We start from the raw sequence: 25,855 nt of genomic DNA, 5'->3' as shown, positions 1-25,855 counted from the left end.
AAAAATAGAATCAGAAGTGAGTAACTCACAGAGCCACAGGACCAAATGATCACAATCACAGCATCCACTCATTAGTGGAAATGAGCTCTGGACTCAGTACAGTTGACAAATGGTAAAATCTCCTATGGCTTGCAAAGAAGGAAAAGAGCAGTGCTAAAGATGTTTCAGTTCTTGGGGTGATCTTTTGTAGCTCCTCCTGAGACGTGCCTTCATGATGTTGGCTAAGTGCATGGTAATAATTGCAAGGACACACCATGCTATATTTTTACATAATCTGCTTCATAGGAGATAGCCCACATTCATGGATAGGAGATGGCCCACATTCATGGATAGGAGATGGCCCACATTCATGGATAGGAGATGGCCCACATTCATGGATAGGAGATGGCCCACATTCATGGATAGGAGATGGCCCACATTCATGGATAGGAGATGGCCCACATTCATGGATAGGAGATGGCCCACATTCGGCCACATTCATGGATAGGAGATGGCCCACATTCATGGATAGGAGATGGCCCACATTCATGGATAGGAGATGGCCCACATTCATGGATGGGAGAAGAAAAATGGCAGAGCATGCTGCATATGTGGCGGGACTGTCATGAGGCTGTCAGAGTCAATTGTGCCAGGTTCCCAATTCCCAGAGCAGCATCCCGCCGTCTTGTTTAATCATGATCTTCAGCCTCTTGACAGCATTTGGTTAACAGATGCTATAGTTTGGACTCCTTGGATGTGTTCATAGACATTTTATCTTGACTCTGTTCTCTAAACATGGCACACTCTGTAAGTTTCATTGTAGTGTGGCTATTAAACATGTCCACTGTACATTAAGATTTACTGGGAAAGAATACCTACCTAGAATTCAGTAAAATTCTAAGTAATGAAAAAGTAAATACCCCAGCTGTCCAGGCCCAACATTGATTTTTGTAAGGGCAGATTGGGCCTGGGCTACAGCTCAGAATGTTGAAGAGGCTGGATTGGAGCAGAGGTGAGGGAAAAAGAGAAAAAAATACCTTAAGCCATGTGCTTTCACACACACAGGAGAAACGAACACTTTCTCCTAAGTTACAGGAACTTGGGTGTACTTTTTTAGAGATTGCAAGTAAAGGGTGTGATCAAATACTGCCCTTTAAACACTGACATGCCCCAGGTTCTGTTTTCACTGCTTTCTTCTCACGCCGCGTGATTTCTTTAGGTCCCAGTGATCCCGGGCTTCCGCCACCTCTACAGGCTGCTGCCTGCCAAATGTTTATCTGAAAATCAGACTTCTCTGCTAAGCCCCAGACTTAGATATCCAGTATCTGCTATTGAACAGATCCATTCAGATGGTCTACAGGAAATTCCAGTACTAAAATTACTATTAACCGGGTCTTCCTCCTGTATTGCCCATCTTAAGTGAATTGGTGGGCCAGCCAAGGCCAAACGCAAGAAATGGTCTTCCTCATCTCCTCTTCCTACATACACTTCACCTTTCTAACCCCCAGCCTCCAACAGTGAAGATACTGGGATGCTACATTAATGGCACCTCTAGAATTCCTCCCTCTTTATCAAGTTGGGACTCACCAGTTGTCATTAGGGGTAATAAAGCCACAGCAAGGGTGAGGGGATTTGGGAGGTTATCCCTGTAATCACCATGCTTGCTAGTATTCTAGATGCTCTCTAGAATGGGAGAAGTGGGTGTACCAGAGTTGTACATCACCCCCCACACCCACAGGCATATGTGAACATTGCTGCATCTTGTATCAGAAAAATCAGATGTGACTGCTGAGTTTAAAGGGTGAGATCCACACTCTGTACTGTGCCCCTACGTCTTTCTTCAGCTTCTGGGACATTTTTGTTCATATGCTGTGTCCCAGCTGTATGATACCACACACGCGTCTGGTGTCTTATCCTGGGAAGGTAGAGGTGAACATTGCTTCATTGTAATCTACTGTGTCACGTTCTTCAATTTATCCTGTCTCTTGCTGTTCTTCATTCCCCTCCATTGCTGACGTCTCAGCCGCTCCTGTTCTGAGCTCCAAACTCCTTGAGAGGGAACATTGTCAGAGCCCGGCTTAACACCTCAGACCATAGTTAGTGCTCAAAAAATGTTTGTTGAATAGATGAACTCTGAAGAACAGCTTTTATTCGTAGACACTCTTTCAACATAAAAAAATTCAAGTTCTGGCCGGGCGTGGTGGCTCACGCCTGTAATCCCAGCACTTTGGGAGGCCGAGGCGGGCAGATCACGAGGTCAGGAGATCAAGACCATCCTGGCTAACACGGTGAAACCCCATCTCTACTAAAAATACAAAAAATTAGCCAGGCGAGGTGGCGGGTGCCTGTAGTCCCAGCTAATTGGGAGATTGAGGCAGGAGAATGGCGTGAACCCCGGGGGCGGAGCCTGCAGTGAGCCGAGATCGCGCCACTGCACTCCAGCCTGGGCAACAGTGAGACTCCATCTCAAAAAAAAAAAAAAAAAAAAAAAAAAAAAAAAAAAGCTTTACAAACTGGTGGGTGGGGGTGAGAGGAGGGAGGGAGGTCTTGATACCCTGATCCCCATCACAATCCTTTCCACCAGGTAGATCCGCCCTCCACAGACAACAAACAGTAGAGATAGGAAGCCCTGCTGAGTTAAAAAGGCACTTTTTACTCTAATTATAATCCTTAAGCAAATGAAGAAGAGAGTTGACAATCCTACATCACTTTACATTTTACTGTGTACTTTCATATATATTTTCTGATTCAGTCCTCACAATGATGCAGTGAGTTGTCTGATACAATCCCTGCTTCAAACATGAGTTTACCAAGTTTTAATGAGGTCTAGCGACTTGACGCACATACTTGCAATTGGCAGAGTCAGAATTCAAACTCAGACCTGTGATGTTCTTTCCACTACAAAGTCAACATAAAGAGACAAGCTTCGCAAGTCCCCATTAAATGCTACATTTCCACAGTTGTTAGAATTATGAAAGTAGAAGCTATGTCACCACAGGTCAAGCACTGTCAATAAAGGGTTCTCGCTTTACTCCTTAACATAAAATCTCTCCCGCATGCTTGTCTCACATATTCCTCATCTATGTTTACCTTTGCCATTTCAATGTCAGTTACATGCGGTATATCTGAAGGCCTAATCCTTGAATTTACGCTTTAAAAGATTGAACTTGAGGATAAGCATATTTCTAGAACAATTAAACCTTAGTCATAATTTCCCTAAGCTCTACCAACCAGTAATTTCCAAAGTTGGTGAATGATCTCACACATTAGAATAGAAGGTAGAAATCAAAATGAGTGAAATTAAACTCAAAGTCATGAAGACTGAGCAACACTGGAGGAGAGCTCTTTCTTTAGCAAAATACCAAGCAAAGTCAGTGCTACTATAGAAGATGAAGTGAATAAATGTAGCTGCTGAAAGCAGTATCTGATGTCTTGCTCAGATGTTTAAGGGATTTGCATTTTGAACATGGGTAATAAGAAAAAGCCCTTAAGGCATTTTGTAACACTTGCCATTTATTTTTAGGAGAGAAGTTTTTTTTGGGGGGGTGGGCAGCCTCGTTTGTTTAATGGGAAAAAAAACAGATATTTAATCATTTTTGCTTAAACGTGAGTAAGAATGGGAAATTACCCTAGTTATGTTTTCATTCACTCGATACAACTCCCAAAGGCCATGGAGGTAAATGAATGGGAAAAGATTTCTGAGTGAGGTATGGTATTTATGTGTCTGTTGTAAATGAAGTTGTCATTCCTAAACCAATCAAAGCATACATTTTTTATGAGAGGTTGCAACTTGCAGAGAGGTGGAAATGTTAGACACTAATTAATAAACGTGGCTGGCAAAGCAACTCAGACAACTCAGGGCTCACAAACTAAGCTATGGGAGGATCATTAGAATACGAAATTCAGTAGTGCTTTTCCATTGATTTCATGAAATGCCTGTATCCTGTCAGAAGGTGCAAGATAAAATACAATCGGCTTAAATTTCCCAAGTTAGTTTTGAACCAGAGATTTTAAAGATTTGCTTGTTAGAGGGGTATTTTTGTGGTGGCTTTAGATTGTCTTAAAGTTCAAAGGAAACTAGAGCTTACTGGATAAGCATCAATAACATTAACAGAGCATTGAAGCTGCCTGGAGTGGATGGAGGATGCCTTGCGTTGTGCGTGAAACACTCATCAATTCCATGGTTGGTTTAGAGGGTAGTGTCGTTTTAAGTCATCAAGTCACTTGTTTAACTTGAATTGAAGCTAGTAAATACTGCAGATGAATTACTGGATAGCTTTCCAAACCTTAAAAAATAAAGTCTACAAAAATGGAACTTCTTGGACCTTTTAATGAGTTATCTGAAAAGAAGATAATGTGGTTTCATTGGTATGCAATATATAAGGTTGAACCATATGAAACGGCCACTATTAACCCACGTTTTTAAAAAAACTACAAAAACGGCATTTTCACAATTACCCAACCTAACTTGAAGTATAGATGTTTCTGTATAATAAATATAGAACAGTTATATTGGCAAAGGAAATACGTGTGTACATGCATGAAAAGGGTCATTGTGCCATTGTGTGGATAAACACACAGCAGAAGTTCATGGAATAGGGGGTTGCCTGATTCCACTAGAAGAGAGAGTGATGGAATAATGCGAAATAAGCCTGAAAAGGGAGCTGGGGGTCAAAGCATGGAATTCCCTGAAATACATGCCAAGGAGCTTGATATTAATTTGGCAGATAAGTGAAAGTTTTGGAGTGGGGGAGAAAAATTTCTAGACTGAGTTTTAGACAGATTAAAAAGGCAGTGGTGTAGAAGATGGAAGGCAGTGACCAGAACTGGTGAGGAGGCTCTTTCGGGGATCCAGGTGAGCAAGAATGAAAACCTCACTAGGGCTGTAGCCGTGGAAATAGAAAAGTCTATGAGAAGGAAAAGAAACTAGGAGAGAGAGCTAAACTGAGGATTTCAAGGGGTAGAAAATTAAGCAAATTTAGAGCCACGCCAGAGTGTTAGGTGAGAGGTCTGAGATGCTGGAAGAGCTGCCCCTATCCCGGGGTTGATGTTCCCGTAAGCTGTGGTCTCTGTCCAGCTTCTCAAGTTCCCTGTGGGGTGCCCAGATTCAGGTCATTTCGTATGGGGTGAGGCAGGGGTGTGGCTGGAAGAGTCCGAGTAGTAAGTTATCCTGGGAAGCCGTGTAAGAGATCAGCATGGACAGAGTCGAGCCCTGCAGAGAGGCTCAGAAGATCCAGGTGAGGAGACTTGTTCCTGATTTGAGGCCAGCATATGTACCAGGTCCTCAAGGACAAAATGGGCACTGGGGACCCAGGTGCAAGGGCTCCTTCAGCCCCACTAGCATCTCCACGCTGGGTGAGGGTTACAAGGGAGGCTGGGGGTCAGGCACTCACCAGCTTTTGGGGCTTTGTTCATCCCGGTTCCCAGGATGTCGAGAACTGAGTCACAGTGAGCCCCACCTGACAACAGCTGGCACTGGGGAGGGCACCAAGGGCTGAGTGAGCACTGAGGTCACAGGCAGCATCACGGGCAGAGACAAATGTCACAAGGATGATATGTTGTTAAACCAGATTAGTTTCTCTTAAAATATGAGAGAATACTGTTTGTTGGTATATATTATTGAAAGTAATGGTAAAAACCACAATCACTTTCGTACCAACCTAATAGAATCTAGGATTGGGAATGTAAATGAACCACCAGGTCATTAAACCACACCTTTAGTCGCCGTTAATGGCCGGGTCAGGCATTATCATTTCAGTGTGTATTTTGCATTGCTCAGTTAGGCAGCCTGTCTAATTCAGCACCTGGGTAAGATCTGGAGAACATCTGGAAGAATGAATATTGGAGCGCCCATCATTGACTTCGGAAGACAGTTCCACAAGTCAGAAAGGAATCATGGCTGAGAGGATGTCAGTATTTCCCACTTAATGATAAGGGAAAATTATTACCTTTCTCTTAATCTGAGCTCATTAATCAGTAGTGATTGTGATCTTCCAAGTGTCGCACACAATTCTCGTGGTCTTTCGTTGTAATTGTAGCTGTCATAGTACAGCCTTAGCAGCACTGTAATCCTACAAGGCTTTTCTTACGTTGAATCTTTCCATTTATCTCCGTTTTCAAAATTGTTTTATGCCCTCTAGTTTCTTGTTAATAAAACATACAGATCTAAGCAGAGGATTCTAGACAAACCTACGTATAAACTTTTAAATAAAACGAGTTTTGCATTGCATTTATTTGGGAGCTCCACTGATTGGATTTGTTGCTTCTTATATCACAAAGGTGCAGTGACATAGAAGGAAGAACTAAAGTATTATCAAAGAAATTTCCTGTTCACAATAACATTGCTAAACACAGTGACAACAATACCTTCTACTGAGATAATAGCTAGTTAGGTGCCACATCAAATGGGAAGGTTAAAAAACGGCATCAGCGTATTCACCTTTATCACTAATATAGTAAAAATATTTTTAAGAAAAATTGAACTAAGAAAAGATTGCCATTTTTTTGAGTAGCAGTGCTTCTGAAAGCGGCACACTCACACTTTGATCATAGCTGTTATTTTTCATTCATGGTCCGTGCCTCCTATTTTAAGCCTATTCATTTTTCTTCTAATTTTAAGGTTAAATAAAGCAAAATGAAAGCTTGTGTTAGTATTTAGTATGAAAACACAGAACCTAATCACAGCTAATGAGTGTAATAAATTCTAGGCTGTACCTTCTCTTGTTTGGTGTGTGTTTTATTTACAGAAGGTAACATAGGCTGAGTAACTAGGATGCCAAGTTACAGATGGGGTTGTGGAATGCTGTCTGACAGCCGATTAATCTGTCAGAAATGATGACTTAATCACCATAACAGACTCCAAATTCCCTCATAGAATTCCACCCAGAGTAATCTAGTTTTCCTGCAATATTTTATTTTATTTTTTGCCAGGACTAAATGGCTACGTTGCTTGTTTTTTCCCCTTTGGTGTACGACATGATTTTAATAGAAATGTAAATAGGTGGTATCTTTACAGCACAAAGGCTGATTTGGAGCCTGATAAGCCAAAATCAGATATATAATCCTGGGTTCTGCAGTTTTTCTCCATCACTAGATTATTAGCCTGTGGGGTTGAGCACTGCTGGCTGTATATATCCCAGGTGACCGAGAAAGGCCATTCTCTCCAACATGTTCTCTCAGCTTTCAGATGGGACCTTTTCTCCTTCCCCTCAAGGAAACTCCTACACTCTGCAAAATAATAATGAAGATGATGATGATGACAGCTGCAGCGGGCACTTACTGTGCAGTCAGTGCTCTAAGCCTGTCACACATATCATGGCTATCAGGAAAAAGTTGTAATTTATTTCCACTGTAGTTTTTTTTCCCCTGGTTGGGAGAAGGGGATATGAGATAAGGATCACTTCTGTTTCTTTGTTGTTACCAAACTCAAATCCACTTTTTTTTCAAACAGCTTAGGTCACTTTTATAAAATTATGTCAGCAAATGGTGATTGAAAGTTTTCTGACAAGGCACAGTAGGTCGTGCCTGTAATCCCAGCACTTTGGGAGGCCGAGGCAGGTGGATCATCTTAGGAGTTTGAGACCAACCTGGCCAACATGGTGAAACCCAATTTCTACTAAAAATACAGAAAAGTAGCCAGGCCTGGTGGCGGGCGCCTGTAATCCCAGCTACTCGGGAAGCTAAGGCAGGAGAATCGCTTGAACCCGAGAGGCAGAGGTTGCGGTGAGCCAGCGTCGTGCCATTGCACTCCAGCCTGGGCAACAAGAGCAAAACTCCATCTCAAAAAAAAAAAAAAAAGTTTTCTGTGTGCCTACTGTGTTAATCGTGATACATAAAAGAACAACCTGAAATAGTGCTGAGATGCAGAGGTTAGGTAAATGCCATATATTCTGCCTCCACCGTGGTATTGGCATCTTCAGAGGGTAACAGTTTTTTCCCAAATTTCCAAAGCAGCGTTCAGATAAATAGACCTTGCATAATCCAGGCAGTTAACACAAAGCCACATAGTAGGGCCTTTTGACATGAATGATGGCTCACCCAACAATGAGTGGTCTTCACTTTGATTCGTTTTATAGATGCCAGTGTCCTTTCTTGCACTGTCAGTTTGTGAATACACCACAAAATGTAAGATCAATTGATGTCAGTGATTCACAACCATTATTTCCTCTCACACTTCTCAGCATCTGTGTAGAACATTTCAGACCACTGGCCCCATGAAGGAAACCTCAGAGTCTAATCCACTGTCTTGAGTTTTGAGCCTCTGGATCCAAACATAGATTTAGCTCTGTCCTTGTTAGTCGAATGGCAAATTGGCCGGGGCTACACTTTCCTGGCCTGACTCTAAAGCTATTTATTTTGTTTTCATTCATTACATGTTTTTAAGCTTTCTTTCCTGCCCTTTTCATAAAGAAAACCCAAACAGTAATTTTTATTCTTGGACTAATTGTTAAAACGTTGTATGTGTATATGAAAACACACAGGTATACTACACACACATATCAAGTGAGTTTCTCATTGGAAAGAAGCCTGTAGATGGACGCAATCTTTATGTGTAGTGTGGAAGAGGGAAATTATGGTAATGTTACAGATTCTTAGAAACCCCAAACTTGCTTGCACCACAACTATGTGGATGCACATGAGAGGCGGCGTGGGGTAGAGGCCTCAGGCATGCGCTCCCACCGGACAGACTTGGGTTCGAATCCCTGCTCTGCCACCTGCTTGCTGTCTGACTTGGCCAAGTTATTTAGCCTCTCTCTGCCTTGGTTCCTCCTAGGTAACGATTTCTGGGGTTCTTGTCAGAATTCAGTTAATTACCACGCATACAGAGCCTGTAGAGTGAAGGTGAAGGGGAGGCTTCCTCTGTGTTTACAGCAGTTGCCTAAAGGCTCCATTCCACGTATCAGGAATAGTTATGACCGCCAGATGTGGCTTTGTCCCAGTGATAAAAACTGCTTGTTATTTATTTATTTTTTGAAACAGGGTCTTGCTCTGTTACCCAGGCTGGAGTGCAGTGGCACAATTTCAGCTCACTGCAACCTCTTCCTCCCAGGTTCAAGTGATTCTCCTGCCTCAGCCTCCCAAGTAGCTAGGATTACAGGTGCGTGCCACCATGCCCAGCTAATTTTTGTATTTTTAGTAGAGATGGAGTTTCACCATGTTGGCCAGGCTGGTCTCAACCTCCTGACCTGAAGTGATCCACCTCCCTCGGCCTCCCAAAGTGCTGGGATTATAGGCGTGAGCCACCACGCTGGGCCAGCTGCTTGTTATTGATCTGACAGATAATTTTTGTCATCTGTTTTCTTTCAGAGATGTCCTTCTATTAAAGATATCTTAGCAAGTTTACTGTAGCATTAGTGTTTTGTTTTGTTTTAATTTGAAGGTTCTTGTTTAGTGCTGGTTGATGTTCCTAAGTCACCATCCCTAAAGCTATTTTTGATTATTCCCCATCTCTGCTATCAGGAGCATAATAGAACAGTGGCTGGAATTAGAGTCACTCACGAGGGAGACAGGCAAACCTGTGTGGCTTGGGGGTGCCTTCCTGTGTAACAGAACGTCTCGTGGTGGGGCATGCTCTCTTTCATTTGAGGGGATGATGGGCCTCCAGTTGGTGGCAAATCTTCTGAAACTTGTTTGTAGCATTCCCAAATTTTTTTAGAGAAAAACTCAGAAAGCACAGGTGCCTTTGGCATTTCGTAGTTAATATACAAGCGAGACACGAGTATTCTTCATGGATTTTTGTGTTGTCATGGAATGAAAGAAAAATACCAGTGGGTCTTTACTGGCCAGAATATTTTCATTTTCTCACTTGGTACATAGCTCTTTTGTGAATTCACTTCTTTCCATCCCCTCTCTCTACTTTTAAATATTTTATGGGCAGTAAGCTTATAATATGTGCTAGCACGGCTGCTCTCTCAAGGGGTCAGGATGGGTTTAATAATGAGATGTGTAACAGTGACTCTGTAAAAACCCATTTCAGGTTAAAAATGGCATGTTTTATTGAATCTCGTGTTAAAGGTGGTTAACTCATCAATTGGTGATGGCTGGGGTTAAACAAGTTCCAACATGAGTTCTCCTGTGTGTGAGGAACCAGCTGTGCCCCCTGCCCGCAGCCACTTCCTTCCCCCAGGACTCGGTCTCCAGACTAGGCCTGTGTTAGCTCGGAACCCTCCCTTCCTACAGCAGAGACCCACCGAGGCAGAGGGCTTCAGAGAGCCCCACGAGACTGTGTCCATAGCAGTGACTCTGGAGAGCATGGCTGCTGAGTGCGGCTGCTCTGTGGCCAGCTTCACGGCGGCACCAGGTGGTGACAGCTGTTGGCAGAACTGTGTGCAGTGCTCTGTGCGTGCACTTACCCCTCAGACTTGAGAAATGGCTTTGCTGTAAAGTCGTACTCTCATTTTCATTTTCATGAGTCACAGCTGGGGCCTTGTGCGAAGCGTGGAAGGTTAGCTTACTCAGGAATGAGGGGCATCAGGCCCAGTCACAGGGCAGCCAGGGTGAAGACCAGCGTGGACCACTCAGCTCTGGGACCGTGTGTGTGTAGGGCGGGAGAAGAGATGAGAGGACCACGGGCCGCTTATCCCCAGGAGGTGGGATGAAGGGGGAGGCCTGATGCTAGGAGGCTTGTGTGGTCCGCCACCAACAGATGGCTCCTACCAGGGCGACAGGGATGGAGGCGCCGGTGGCAACTGGTGCTGGGTCAGAACCAAGCCACTGTGTGCTGTCATGGGTGCAGAAGCTTAGCTTTGGGGTAGAAGGGACAGTGAGACAGGGGCCTGTCCTCAAGAAGCTCCAGCTCACTGAAAGCCCAAGCAGACCCCTGAAGGGCCATACCTCCGTGTGCCGCGATGCTCCCCTCCACGAGCTCACCTTGATTGTGCATAGGACACTGATTCTTAGTACACAGGAGCAACAGAGCTTCAGCAGGTACCTTCTCAGGACCACACTTGACTCTAGTTCCTTCTCCCCAGGAGGAGGGAAGGGAAGGAGCCCTTGAAATTTCCCCTTTCACTATGTTTCATTGGTTTTTAAACAAATAGGGCTAAATAAAGACCAAGAAGTTAACCAGTACCTTAACGTGTGGCTTTAGGCAAAATGTTATTCTTCAAAAAAAAAAAAAAAAAAAAACTTCTAAAAATTCATGTACCGTCAAGGAAATCTTCACATGAATGGGTTTAGAAGCCTTTCTTGATAGCAATGTGAACTTGAAGAAACGTGTGAAGTCCCATTTACTCCCGTCAACAGGATCTATTTCCAAAACTCATGCTCCTGCCGTTTCCGTGCAGGCATGCTGCAGCCTTGCGTGAGAGGACCGGAGATCTCCTGTCATCTTCCAGGCTTGCTGCAAGTGCAGCTGAGATGAACATAAGTAATAGACTCATTAATTGTTTCATCATGACTCTAAAGTCAGAGGCTGGTGTTTGTAAAATTCTTAGACTCAATGAACAGTGTAGACAGATCATGACAGCACAGACCACTAAAGATTTTTTAGATACAGCCCATACTGTGCTAAAAAATACTCACTCCTGAATTAAAACTTCTCATTCTGTGTGGCTGGAGATTCATCCTCAGTTTAATTAGCACACGTCTCTTCAGAGACTCCTTGCAAAAATTCTGGAAGATCGTGTGCTCCCTTATCATAGACGGAGGAAGGAGGTAGCCCCTGGGAACTAGCCTCAACGGCAACCCTGACCCTAGCCACACAGTAGGTAGGTTGAATTAGCGACCACCACTTCACCTGGGCCCTCCCCTGCTCTCCTGCTGTCTACTGGGACCTGCAGGCATGTGCAGGGCAGAGCATGAGATCCTGCCTCCAGCCCCATCTAATTCTGGCAGCAGGGAGGGCCAGGGTCCCTAGTCATGGGGAAGCAGTTGAGAAGCAACAGTTCTGACCCCACTCATTTCATCATTAGCTCTTGAGAAGGGTGCTCAGGGTGTGGCCACTGGCTGCCGCCTGTCCTGGCACCTAGGGAGGATTTCATTCAGGAGTGAGTAGATGGGCGTTGTTTTCTTTTTACTTGAAATTCTCCAGCCCATGAACACACTCCTCACTGTTAGTCTTGTGCTTTAGGTGTCTTGTTTTCGGCGAATGTTCTTTTTAACAACTTCTATTGGCCGGTCGTGGTGGCTTATGCCTATAATCCCAGCACTTTGGGAGGCCGAGGTGGGTGGATCCCAAGGTCAGGAGATCAAGACCATCCTGGCTAACATGGTGAAACCCCGTCTCTACTAAAAAGACAAAAAAAATTAGCCAGGCGTGGTGACGGGCACCTGTAGTCCCAGCTACTCAGGAGGCTGAGGCAGGAGAATGGCGTGAACCAGGAGGCAGAGCTTGCAGTGAGCCGAGATCACACCACTGCACTCCACCCTGGGCGACAGAGCGAGACTCCGTCTCAAAAAAAAAACAACTTCCGTTGCTTCCTCTGTTGGTTAGGATATCATATCATTGTTCTTAATCAACAGTAGGGCCTATTTTCTCTTATTCTGTGCCTCCAAATAAATTGTTCTTTTCCCTGAAATGTCCTTTCCACATCTTCTGGTTAACGTGAGGATTCCTTTGAGAATGAATGCAGACATAGCTTCATCTTAGACGCCTTCCCCAGTGTGTCCTTCCTCCATCTGTGTGTGGTGTCTCTTCTCTGAGTTCCCACCGTACAGCTCTTAACATGCCTGTTATCACACTGTGGGAAATCGTTGCTGTATCTGTCTCTCCTACCACACTGCAAGCTCCATCACAATGAGAACCGCTTCTCATCTTCCTCTTGCCAGCATCTAACATATAGCGTCTGGTAAAAACAGAAACACGTGAATAAACAAGCAGTCACACTGGGTCAAATCATTGAAACCATTTCTGTTACAGGGAAAGAATTCTTTTTCCATCCTTATAATTTAAAACTTTCAACTAGAATGTCTACTCTTTTATAATAACTTCGCTACTCAAGAAATCTCCCAAAGTTCTGGGAGTCAGAAGATTTTGAGGAAGTGAAACAGTATTATGAGAATGACTCCTCCCACCCATTTTTTTGTCTTCCTTGACATTTACATCTTGTATGTGATCAGAAATCTGTAACTCAAATGAACTATTCATGGTAATGAGCCATTATTAATACAGTCCTGATTGAACACCTTTCTCTAAGAAGGTTACAGTGCTTTGCATACATTATCTAGCTTGTCTTCAGAACATACCTGAAGTGGGGTGACCATCTATTCAGAATTCACCATGGTCTGACAATCCATGGCTCTGCGAAGTTGATTTTTCCCCTGCTGAGCCCAGGAAAGAGCAAAACAAAGTTCAGGGTGTGCAGTGGCAGTAGCTGAGTTATCACCACCACTGCTGCTTCGCCGAGCCTTCTGCAGAGTCTTACGGCAGCACAAGCCAATTCTCTGAGCAGCTGCACGAATGCTAAGACTGCAGTCTTGGTGTCATACGAGTCATACAGCTATAGAGATCAGGTCCTACAGGAGTTAGGGGGAAGGGAAGATTACTTTCCCCTAAGGCAATATTGCAGGTGCCTTCAAACGGTGTGTGTCTGCCCCCTTCAGTGAGTGAAGCATGCCGTTCTTAACCGAAGGCTCATATGGCCAAGTCCCACATTGGACATTTTATGGAGAAGCAGTGTGGTTTAGGGGAGGCATCACCAGATTAAGAGTGGAGATATTAGAGTTGTGTGATCCCAGCTCTGTCGTTAATCACCTGTGTCTATGCAGTCACTTATTCCCTTCATACCTGTCAGCCGAGGGCACTGACTGCATGATCTCCAGGGTCCTTTGCAGCTTTAGAGTACAGGGGCTCTGTTTTTGCTGCTCCCAAATTTCCAGCTCCCATCATACACGCATTTCACAGATGCATCTGAATGCTCACAGCGCTCTATTTGTGCTCTTGTGTTTGTCCCTGTTTTTTATGTGGATGCGTATCGACCCCCATAATGGACTGCACACTCCCTGCGGGCAGGAGCCATGTTCATTTCATTTTTGTGTCCCAGGCATAATGTCGGTGCGCTCACCTCATCTCTGCCATATGTTGAACCTGTGAATCTCATTGGACTCTTTTCAGCAGATGAACCTGTATAAGTCTTTCCTGTGTTGAAAGGACAGATGGGCGGCCCCCATCCTCCACTGAGCTTCCTATTAAACCCCCTTTGCAGGTGACCTCAAAATAGAAGAAGCCCTCATTCACCATATCCACTGTTATCCTCCTCCTTTCCCCTCTACTTCCCATGACCAGGTGTTCTCTGCCACTCCACGGAACCTACTTCTGATAAATCCCCTGAAGAATTTTTTATTGCCAAATCCAAATTCTTTGGCCTCTCACAGTGTTGACTGTGGCTGGCCACTCTCTCATTCTGGAAACTCCTCTCCTCTCGTGGCTCCCATGGGGCCAGTTGCTCCTGCAGCTCCTCCTGCCCCTCACTGTGCCCTCCTTGGACTTCTCTTTCCTGGTATTCTCTGCAGTTCTGTCCTTGGCTGTCAGCTCTTTGCACCCTTCTTTCCCTCACTGACAGCTTCGTGCATACCTGTGGCATCACTGTCACGCTGAGGAACATTCTCTGTGGCCCTGGCCCATCTCTCGAGCCTGAGCCCCATGATTACAACTTCTCTCTGCACCCCACAGCCACATCAACCTTAGCATGTCCAGACCTGTGCTCTTCAGCCGCCTCTGAAACTCTTTGCTCGTGTTTTCCCCATTCGGGTAGTCATCCCACAGTCACCTGGAGTTCTCCTCCACCATCCCCATGACCAGCCAGTCACCATGAAGTTCAGCCTCCACCAGTGTTCCCTGGCCTGCAGCAGCAGCCTCTTAACTGTCCTCCCTGCCTGTGTCTCTCTTCTATAATCCACCCTCCCCACTGCAGCCAAAATGGCTTTTCTAGAATTTCGATCTTGTTGCCTTTGTTACTTCTTCTGTACCTGACCACATACTTTCAGACAAAATTTCAGTTCCTTAGCTTGCAAGCCCCTCTGAGAGCTGGGTGTTGCCCACCTTCACAGCCCCTTCCCGTGGTCCTCCATGCTCACACTGGGAGCTCCCTGTGAGAGGAAACTGTCACCCTTCCACTTGCTGGGTCACTGCAGGGCTGCCCCATGAGTTTCACATGCCAGTCCCTCTTCACTGCTGGCACGTCCAAGGACTCGGCCCAGATGCTGCCTTGGCTTTCCTTGCCAGGGAGGATTATGTCCCACACCCCTGGACCCCTGTGGGCTCTGTCCTGCCTTTCCCCACGCGCTTGCCAGGGTGCTTACTGGCTGAGGGCTCAGTGTCTCTCCTGCCCCTGCCATCCCACCCCCGCCATCCTATGCCCGCCATCCCACCCCTGCCACACTGAGCACCTGAAGGGAGGACCTTCTTCACTGGACTTTGTTCCCAGTTTTTGGCCTAGAGCCTGACGAAGGGTACCTGTTTGCTCCATACCTGCTGGACAACCAGACAGATGCATGCTGGGAGGATCATTTGCTCAAAGACTGCCCATCTCCTCCAGGCATGTTACTGGTCCTTCTCTCCATTACTGCAGGATAGAGGTCACATTCCTCAGCCCAACTCATGGCTTTCCACAGGTGACTTGTTCTGCTTTTGAAGAGGTAGCTCACTTAGCCTCTTTCTTCTCCCTCCTCCTCTGTTCTGAAGACCCAGGCCGGCATTAGGCACACGTGATCCTGACTGCCTGATGATAATTTCCCATGATGAAAGTAGCAGAGCCAAGTGCCATTTCCCTTTCATTGAAATTAGATAAAACCCAGAGCTGTGGCTTGCAAGTGATGGAAGTCCACTGGAGAAATGAAAGGTTCAGAGAGAATGGGACCCATTATAATGAAAGCATTTGCGCAGCCAGTGATTCCATCCACCCTGTGGCTTCTGTGTTCCTCGGGGTGCAATGAAATGTGAAGCAGGAGGACCTTTGGAGGTGGTTTGGGGAATTGATTCTAATTGGAAATGGTGGCGGCATTCTGTGCTTGGAGCACGCTCTGCGGACCAGGCACCGGGTGTGATGGGCACTTTATGAAGAGCCATGGGGCCCCAGATCCACTGTAGCTCAGGACCTCGGCCCCGCTGTCTCTAGTCCTTTCCACTCCTATCATGTACTGGACATGATCGGAAGGTGTGCGTCTCCCTCCCTTCCACCCTCCTCCTTTCCATCCTTCCATTCTTCAGTGGTTCTGTGTTCCTATTCTATATTTGTATTAGCATTTAATAAAAATTTTATACTGGCACCGAAGTCAGTCAACTGCTAGACCTTCAAATTACTCATGAGACCTAAGAAAAACCTATGCGACAAACATAGGATGGCCAGAAAAGTCTGCATGATTTAATTTTATAATAATTTTTATAATGATACAATAACAATAGCTAAGTTATTTTCAACACATCTTAGCCTCTACTTATGAAGCACTTTACATGCATTTTCTCGTTTAATTCTGACAGCCTTACAATTCAGGTATTATCTCCATCTCACAGATGAGGAGACTGAAGCTCAGAGAAGTTAAGACGCTTGCTCGAGATTGCATGGCTGTAATAAATGGCAGAAGCAGAATTGCCTATAACATAGAGGCAGAAACCATATTGAATGGCAGAACCAGGTTTCACACTGAAGTCTGACTGCAGAGCCCAAGCTTTTAAATATGTTCTGTGTTACAGGGCCCCATGACTTAAAAGGGTTTGATTCCTGAACAGAAAATACAGGCTTACTTTTTGACATAGTTAATATTACCTGGAGAAGTCTTGTTGTTACTTATGTGTCCTTAAAACAGTATCAGTAATCGAATTGCTTCAGATTTCTGAGATTATTTTTACAGTTGTTCAATCTGCCTTTACTTTCTCACTTTTGTGTTTTTAGATGCATCATCCCATTCAGATGAAACCTGCAGATAGTGAAAAGTCAAACGGTAGGTGGTAACCAACTGTCTTGTTTAATAATAATATCTGCTGCTTTAAATTACAAAGTCAGTTGGGGGCAGGAGAAGCCGGCCCAGCTGCTTTTCTCTCTAGAAGGCAGAGAGCGCTGCTCCTGGAAGCTTCTCTGTGGCCTGCGTGTCTGGAGGAATGCACTCTCCACTCTCCTCTCTCCTGTCCCGTTGATCTCTGGCGTAAAGATGTATGAGGCTGTTACAAGCAGTGGCTTCCTGTGTCCTTCTCTTTGGGACTTGCCCTGTATAGGGACCCTGTGGCATTTGGTTCCTATCTCCTCCAACAAAGCAATACAGGGACATCTCATGGGGATCCAGAGGACGTCTGCAGGAAAGGAATTGCCCATGAAGAATTAGGCTATCTTTCTGTGGGTAGGGGAGGGGTGTTGGTTTTTGTTTTTTTACCTTTTGCGTGTGTTTCTTTTGGACTTGGAGACTGCCTTATTGTACTCTTCTCTAAATTGCACCGATGCATTTGCATCAGAATTCAGAGTTCAGTCTGCTGATTAAATGAACGTACACTTGGCGCAAAAATCTGCATTTGATGAGGTCCATAAATAATTGGGTTTTGCCTCTTCGAGACATGAGAGAGTTGATAGCCACATTTCCCTCTTTTAAGTTTTTGTTCCATTTCAACGAACCTTCTGTCCCTGTTTTGTTCTTTTAATTTACTGAAATGTATGTTAAAAGAATCTTCTACCATCCTAGACTGGAGGGCTGCTCTGTCCCATAAGACTGACATAATCAGCGCTGTTTCCTTCCAACAGGCAGTTTTGCACCTCATTAATTAGTAATCAGGGCAGAAGCCATGCACTTAGAGATCTACATATCTGCAAATGTAAATTATGATTGGGCTCTAAATCTCTCCACAAGGTATTTTTTGCTAATTGTAGTGCATTCAATGTGCTGGCTTCTCCACAGAATAGAAAGTTTTGAAGAAAATTCCAAGTCATAGCATGGTGCTGCCAGCACCCGACTTGTCAGAGCTTTCTTCTCTCAGCTCTCAGCAGAATGCAGCGGCCCATACCTGTAGTTGAAGCTGCTCAGGAGCCCAGGAGTTCAAGGCCAGCCTGGGCAACATAGATATATAAATAAAGAAAATAACTTCTCAAAAGAAGACATTTATGCAGCCAAAAAACACATGAAAAAATGCTCATCATCACTGGCCATCAGAGAAATGCAAATCAAAACCACAATGAGATACTATCTCACACCAGTTAGAATGGCGATCATTAAAAAGCCAGGAAACAACAGGTGCTGGAGAGGATGTGGAGAAATAGGAACACTTTTACACTGTTGGTGGGAGTGTAAACTAGTTCAACCATTGTGGAAGTCAGTGTGGCAATTCCTCAGGGATCTAGAACTAGAATTACCATTGGACCCAGCCATCCCATTACTGGGTATATACCCAAAGGATTATAAATCATGCTGCTATAAAGACACATGCACACGTATGTTTATTGTGGCACTATTCACAATAGCAAAGACTTGGAACCAACCTAAATGTCCAACAATGACAGACTGGATTAAGAAAATGTGGCACATATACACCATGGAATACTATGCAGCCATAAAAAAGTGATGAGTTCATGTCCTTTGTAGGGACATGGATGAAGCTGGAAACCATCATTCTCAACAAACTATCGCAAGGACAAAAAACCAAACACCTCATGTTCTCACTCATAGGTGGGAACTGAATAATGAGAACACATGGACACAGGAAGGGGAACATCACACACTGGGGACTGTTGTGGGGTGGGGTGAGGGGAAGGGATAGCATTAGGAAATATACCTAATGCTAAATGACGAGTTAGTTAATGGGTGCAGCACACCAACATGGCACATGTATACATATGTAACAAACCTGCACGTTGTGCACATGCACCCTAAAACTTAAAGTACAATAATAATTTAAAAAAGAAAAAATAGCTTTTCTCTCTCTAGGAGGAGACTTTGGTGCTTTAACCACTATCTTCTCCTCAGCCCTGCACTTTACTTAGGGTTAATTCGTTTTTTGTCTACTGCTTTATCACAAACATGACACTAAGCACCAGAAGTTGTCAAATCTGCTGCTGCTCTGTGGCCCTGTGAGCGAGCCGCGCCGCTCCTGCAGTCACCAGTTGTTCATTCATCAGTTACCGTGTGCCAGGCATGTTGCTAGGGGCTGGGGCTGCAGCATTGAATAGGAAAAGGAAGAAGAAAAGACCCCAAGAGACTGTGTCTCTGACCTTGCGGAACTGACATTCAGTCTACTGATTTAAGTATCCAGAAGCCACTGAAACACTGAACTTGAATCTCTGCAGTTGTAAAATGGAATTGATGGTAACTGTCTCACCTAAGTTGGCTTCCCCCCAGCCCACGATTCAAATAAGGTGTTTGTAACAGTCTCTGTAATGGTAGAATGCCTCTATGAAATGTTGATTACTGTTTGCACCCAGAGGTGGTCTCCTGGCCTCTGCAGGCTCTCTACGGAGCGTGCTGGCCTGGGAAGAAAACCACTTCACCCAGGCGGGCTCCTTGCAGCCCTTGTGCTCCGGTGGTGCGTGCTTGCAGTCTGATGACTTCCTTGGTGGGAGACAGGAGAGATGACTCTTGAATTTTGGGATGAATCCTGTTGGTACAGGTCATCTCAGAGTGTGTGGCCACCAAGAAATGTTCTCTGCCTTTGGCTCCATAATACTCGAAACTGTGTCAGGACAAGGACCATGGAGTGAAAGTCTGTGGAAAAGGGTTTGTCTCACTTCTGAACCTTTGGTTGTAGATATGGAAACATGACAAAGTAGCCAAATTGAAAACATTTGACCTGAAATATCCCAGTAAATAAACACAAAGGGATATATTTTTTTTTGCATTTTCTGCTGTGCAGGTTTTCATCTGCCTCAGAGAACCTTTCTACAGGCAGCTGCCAGGAGTTTGCAGAGTGTTTTGTTGTTCCTTCTGACCAGTGTCCACTCTCGTCCCTGAGAATCACGTTTGCTTTGGGTCTGGAATCACAGCACATAATAAAACTGTCATGGGCACACCCAATGTTGCATGATCACAGAAGCCAAGGAGGACCGGGCACCGTTATTTCTAGGATGAGACGGTTACCTGAAAATGCTGTTTTTCAGGCAGCAGCCTGGGGTAGCAGTTACGAACTATTTGGAGAAGCCTGGATTTGACCCGACTCCACGCTTGTTGGTTTTGTCCTTGGGCAAGTTATTTAACCTTACTCAGCATCAGTGTCTCTTCAGCTGTGAGAGGGGGCTACAGTGGTGTCATCTGAACACTTGTTGTAATGCCTGTCTTACAGGGTTATTTGAGGTTTACATAAGTTAACGTCTGTAAAGAGCTCAGCATAATACCCAGCATGTAATAAGTATCCAGTGTGCTAAGTTCTGCTGAGTTAACACTGTTATTCCACTCACTGAGGCAGCCTTTTCAGTGCATTCTGAGCGGCAGAGGCCGGCCTGTCCAGGCCTGGGCTGCTCATACGGAAGCATAACTCTGTACGTACAAATGAAAACCCTCAAGCCTTCTAGTTGCGCCAGTTCTGCCTTTGCTTTGTGGATTGACCTTCATTTTCTGAATTTTTAGTAAGAAAAGTCCAAAAATATAAATGAGCAGAAGGCTGCTTTTAAAGGGCTTTTCTTTCTAGAGGCCCAAATGGAACCTCACCTTGCACAGACATGAACAGCTTCGAGGTTCTCTTTGGACCTGATTGAGGAATCAGGAGGAATATGTAGTTTTCTAAAGCGAGTGATAAAAGCCACAAGCCTTTTCTCATTTCACGTGGCATTTTTGACAGGTAAGCATAGTTTCAAAAGCTCAAAGAGCACAAAGATTTCTTTGGCTCAGTTGCTCTAAATAGCTCCTGTAGTTTTGAAAGAAGTATAACGAGCTCTAATTGCACTTTTATTGAGTTTGCTGACATTTATGGATAGCACAAAGGACTCATCACAGTTAGACAGTTACTGTCTTCATTATCACTGTGTTCAGATTTCTAAAACTTTGTATCTGCTGAGCCAGAAAGAGCTGCTAATCATGGATTAATTCGTGATGGACAGGTGAACTCCAGAAAAGCAGTCACCCTTGGCAGCTTTCGTCCATAGAGCAATTCTGAGAGAGGGAACCTCTGGAGTGAGCCCCAAAACTTTAGGTTGTGCTCAGATCAGCCCTGCACTTCGGGATTTCAGTGAGCAGACTTCCCGAGTCTCCACGGCTTCCTGTAACCTGCCCTTTCCATTGGCTCTGATTTAAGCTGCAGCCTCTGGCACACCGATGGAAGCTCGTGGCATCGTGTTTCCCGTCCACGTGCTCCCACGGAGCCAGGTTGTCCAAAAGGAAAATAATCCCATTCTGGAGAAGCAAAAACTGCTGGGGCTGCTGAGAGGAGCACACTGAGTAAACCACTCACCTTTCAACAGAATCTGCCTTTTTTGTTATTTTTCCATTGCAGAAAGACGAATGGCGGGACAGGCAGGGCTTTTGAGGAGGTGTGGATTTCATGCACCATCATAAACGAGCAGAAATGTACTTACTCTCTTTCATCCTCTGTGCCATCCAGCTTTTAATCCTCTATTGCTGTGCCCGACGAGGTACCAGCTGTGCAGTATTGAAAGTCACAAGCAGTTGCTGAAGTTAGGCTGGCAGTGAGTGATACAAACAGAAGCTGCTTTGGTTCTGGTTCGGGGTCTCAGAGGCTGGAGCTGTGTTCACTCTGATGTCTTTGCCTCTTGCCGCTAGGGGAGTTGTTTGTTGTTTTTACTTTATATACAGAGCATAAATCCATCCATGCTGCTTTAACCCTCCAACCTCACAATTTGCTGGGGGTCCTTAACGCCTAGAACCCAGAAATGTCACTTAAGCCTGCTGTGTGTGTCTCTCTCAAGGCCTCCAAAACCTCCAGTGTCCGTGTGTCAAGTTCAGAGCTAGCAGCAGTCAAGGTAACTAAATATTGTCAGCAGAGGGTGCAGACCTACAAAGCCTCCATTAAAAATAGGAATCATGGGGTGGCTCCATCCAGTCACTTTCTGATTCACTGGAAGATGAAGAAATAATTTTGAAATTCAAAGTGGAGAGACTTACAGATTTGGAGGCAGTAATTAAATGCCATATGTTAGCACTAACACATTGAAAAGTTGTTAATTAATTCAGGCAGCCCCAAATCCAGGTGTGACTTTGACAGATTGTACACGCGGGTGTTAGCACAGACTTACAATTAGGGATTTTTTTTTAAATGAAGTTTCTATTCCCCTAACTTAAAAAAGTCACCCCGTATATTTAAAGTATTAACCCATTCTCATCGTATCATGGAAGGTAGACTTCAAATGGCTGCTGGTGTGGAACCCCTTTGGATTCTGTGGTCATCGTTACTAATCGCGGGGGACCCCATCTGTGCAGCACTTCATGTGTAAAAGCATTTCCCTGCCCTTATTTAGTGTCCATCATGGAAGATGACTTTGCCCCTAGAGGGCAGAGACCTTACCTTTTAAGTGTTTTTGTTTTGTTTTGTTTTGTTTTTGTTTTTTTAATTCCTTAAAGCACCTAGCAGAATACTGTGAATACAATGCATTTCGTTTAAACAACTGACTTTCCTGTAGGTTGAAAAAATAAGTGAGATACTTAGTGCCCATGAATACTCAGGAAAAACTCACCAAGACGGTCATCAAAAGTTGATAAAAAAGATAAGTGAACTCAAAATAACTGTGTTCTTGTAGAATGTTTACAAAGCTGTTAGGGACCCTCAGAATGGGAATTTGGGGGGTGAATTGTGTGACTAACTTGTCACTGGAAAACCAAAAAAAACTCAGAAGAAAGCTGGGGTGTGTTCACTATTCCCCATATTGCCTTTAAAGCAAACACAGCCCAACTGTTGAAACCACGGAGCAACGTTGGCTAATAAGAGATTCCCAAAGCCCAGCACTTCTGTGCACACGCACACGTGCACCCACACACCACACACACAGATGGAAGTTAACGTTTTGATAATGTGGATGATGGAGGTTTCCATTACTTCTGTGCACACGCACACGTGCGCCCACACCACACACACAGATGGAAGTTAACATTTTAATAACATGGATGATGGAGGTTTCCACTTTTTTTCTTGGCTAATACTTGCTATTTTTAAAAGTGCGAGTTATCTTTCTTCTTGTTGCCTGGCTGAGTTGACCTTGAGTCATGGCTAGGAAGTCAGCATTTCTTCATGAGTAGTTTCCATTTTCTTCATGTTCGTCTTAGGAAAAAAAATCATTTTTAAGCCTACCCAGGAGCTGCATATTTAATTTACTGTGGCATCCCCCTGAAGCTCAAAACCTGCAAATTGTTGTAGCTAAATACCGTAATTATAGGTTTACCAGTGAAACCAAGGACTTGGTGGGAATTTTTCATTTGCTTTTGTTTAAAAGAACTAAAACCAGATTGTTCAGGGTAAGAAGAAACACAACAGGAATTTTGTTTTTACTCTCATAAAAATGTCAGCCATAGTTTGCTGGGGGTAGGAGTCTCGGAGACGAGAGGGAAGGAGGAGTCCTGCTGATTTTTCTCCCTTTTCTACATCCTTTCCATCCCATCTCTCCCCTTCCTGTTCCATTTCTCCCCTTCCTGTTAACGGGAATGCCACATTCTCACAGGGCCTCCCCCACCAGAATCCTCCCATGTTAGTGAGCACAGGTGGTGTAGACGGCCTGCAGCAGGTGGTGTGGACGGCCTGCAGGTGCCCTCCTTGCACAGGGTATCTGGTGTCTCTCTGGCTTAGCTGTCGTGCCTGTGCTGCCCATGTCTGCCCAGGCTTCACCAGTTCACAGCGGATCCATGCTACTTCACCTTCTCTGAAGGGAGGAAAAAGAACTTGAATTGGAAGTTTTCCATCGGTGTACAGGAGGTCAGGTCCTCAGCGGTCTCCCTCCCAGGAATTGGAGCCTGGAGTGCCTGTTGCCCATGTCTCCTCTGAGTCTGGGCACAAGCAGTGGCTCAGGCCAGCTGATGCTTTCCTCACTGAGCTCCTCTGCACATGAAGCAGAAGATGGGGTGTGCCATCCTGAGGTCAGGCTGCTTTCCTCCATCCACCCAAACCAGGTCCCTACTACTACGCACTCTGCACCTTGCCTGGTTAGGACCTTATTGCCCTCCCACCTCCAGTCTCTCCAGACCCTTCATCCAGCTTGAATTCCACATCCCCCAGCCAGCCTTTCTCAAACACCTGGGTGCATGATTCATAGTTTACAAGTATCGTGGAATTGTGCCTTTCAACTTGTATTCCTTGGAGCCCTAGAGTTTGTGAGGTGTCCCAGGAGCTGTCACAGTGGGGAGAGAGCTGGGTGGAAGGGATTCTGACCCCCCACTCACCGTCCCCACCTCAAGAGCCCCAGTCAGCCCGAGTATGTCACAGGCCACCTTCTCTCCATTTCTAGGAGAGAAAAGAGTCTAAACATTTCATTTCATGGATGACAAAACAGAGGTCCTCAGAGGTCAGCCTATTCTCCAAAGGCACATATCAAACTAATGGCAACACCGGACCTAGAACCTTGGTCTTCTAATCCAAGACCAAGGCCATTGCTCTTCCCTCAAGCCTTCTCTCCTCCTCTGAACTTGGAGGAGACACAGCAGGGGAAGGAATCCTGGGCTGGGAGGAAGACTCCAGGCTGTGGGCCAGGCTGGATGACCCTAGGCAGGCCCCTCCCCCGATGGACCTTGGGAGATCTTTTGGAGACAGACAGAAGCCCCCTTAGGTCTCTTCCTTCCGCTCTGGGATTCTATGAAGAGGAGCCTTTAGCTGTCTCCTCTAGGCCCTTCAGGGCTGTGCTGGCCCATAGAGCAATCATGTGTGGCTCTTTAATTAAAATTACATTTTAGAAAACCACTTCCTCAATCATACCAGTCCCTTTAAGTGCTCAGCAGCCACATGTGGCTTTAGCTTCTGTGTCAACAGCAGTGTGGTAGAGGAACCCATCTGTTACCAGTACACCTGCCCCAGCCCCTTCTCAGCACAGACGCGTGCTTTAGCGTCCAGAAGGAGCTGGCCCCAGTAAGTCTGGGATAATTGCCTATTGGTTAAGTGAAAATGAGACACTTCCTGTCCGGGGTAGGTATAAAAGAAACAGAAATAAAAGCCAATTAAATAGGAATGACAAGATGATACTGCAGATTCAAAAGAAACACGTATGCACAAGTGACTTAAAGCAGAGTCCACCTCTAGGCCAGGATGCTCTTCAGTCTGGTTGCAGCTGGCTAGCTTTTTTTTTTTTTTTAATTCTAAGAAATAGATTGAAATGAAATGATGGAAAAGAAGCAGGACTTCTCCCCATGGGTGTCTACGATATCCAAAAAAAAAAAAAAAAAAAAAAGGCACCTCTCCTATTAAGGACTCAAACACTGTCCTGAAATCAGTTTTAACCTCATCTTTCAGGCCGAAAGTAATTCACATTTCCTGAGCACAAGCATGGAGATTTTGAGGAAAATCTCCCGGGCCCTGTGAGGTACAACGTGTCTTATCTTCCCCAGTGTCAGGTGCCCAGGTTAGAATTTGCATGTCGTCCTCATGATCCCCAAATGCACTTTTCTTCCCCGAGAATCTTGCCTCCCGGTGGTTAGTACAGTACTGTTTCCTTCTTGATATTTGTGAAGGGCTGGAAGCTCGGGGCCATCCAAGGTGTTTCTCCAGCAGCAGCTGCCCTGTTCTCCTCTCTAGGATCGGCTTCCTGTTGAGCCATAACTAACCTGGCTGCTTAGAACCAGGCGCGGGACCTGGTTAGCACTGCATCACCAGTGTCACAGGAAAGAGGTACTTTCCTAGCTCCCCAGAGACGTGAGAATCTCTCTGATCTCTTATTCTTGTCTAGATCAGCAGGGATGAAGCTATTTGAAACAGAAAAATGTTTTCTTCCGTTGAATGCTTTGTGAAAAGTTTCATTCGCTGTTTCGCTCCATCTGCCCCTGTTGTCTTTCCTCTCCTGACCTTTCTATGTCCCTGTCATTCAGGTTAAAAGAACATCTA

General features: G+C 45.1%; 1 protein-coding gene across 24 annotated transcripts in view; it reads left to right on the top strand.

The window, feature by feature from the left end:
• The window catches only part of CELF2 (CUGBP Elav-like family member 2), an 867,108-nt gene that overhangs the window by 762,710 nt on the left and 78,543 nt on the right, over positions 1 to 25,855 (top strand). For all 24 annotated transcript variants that reach the window (XM_030819314.1, XM_030819310.1, XM_030819322.1 and 21 more), the window contains one exon: positions 16,809 to 16,857. In XM_030819314.1, the coding sequence (XP_030675174.1) occupies positions 16,809 to 16,857 (49 nt within the window). The remainder of the gene's footprint in view (positions 1 to 16,808; positions 16,858 to 25,855) is intronic.

The sequence above is a fragment of the Nomascus leucogenys genome, chromosome 9 (genome assembly GCF_006542625.1).
Source record: "Nomascus leucogenys isolate Asia chromosome 9, Asia_NLE_v1, whole genome shotgun sequence".
In the NCBI taxonomy this organism is placed as follows: domain Eukaryota; kingdom Metazoa; phylum Chordata; class Mammalia; order Primates; family Hylobatidae; genus Nomascus; species Nomascus leucogenys.
The sequence above is the reverse complement of the archived record's forward strand: the minus strand, read 5'-3'. Positions and strand labels throughout refer to the sequence as shown.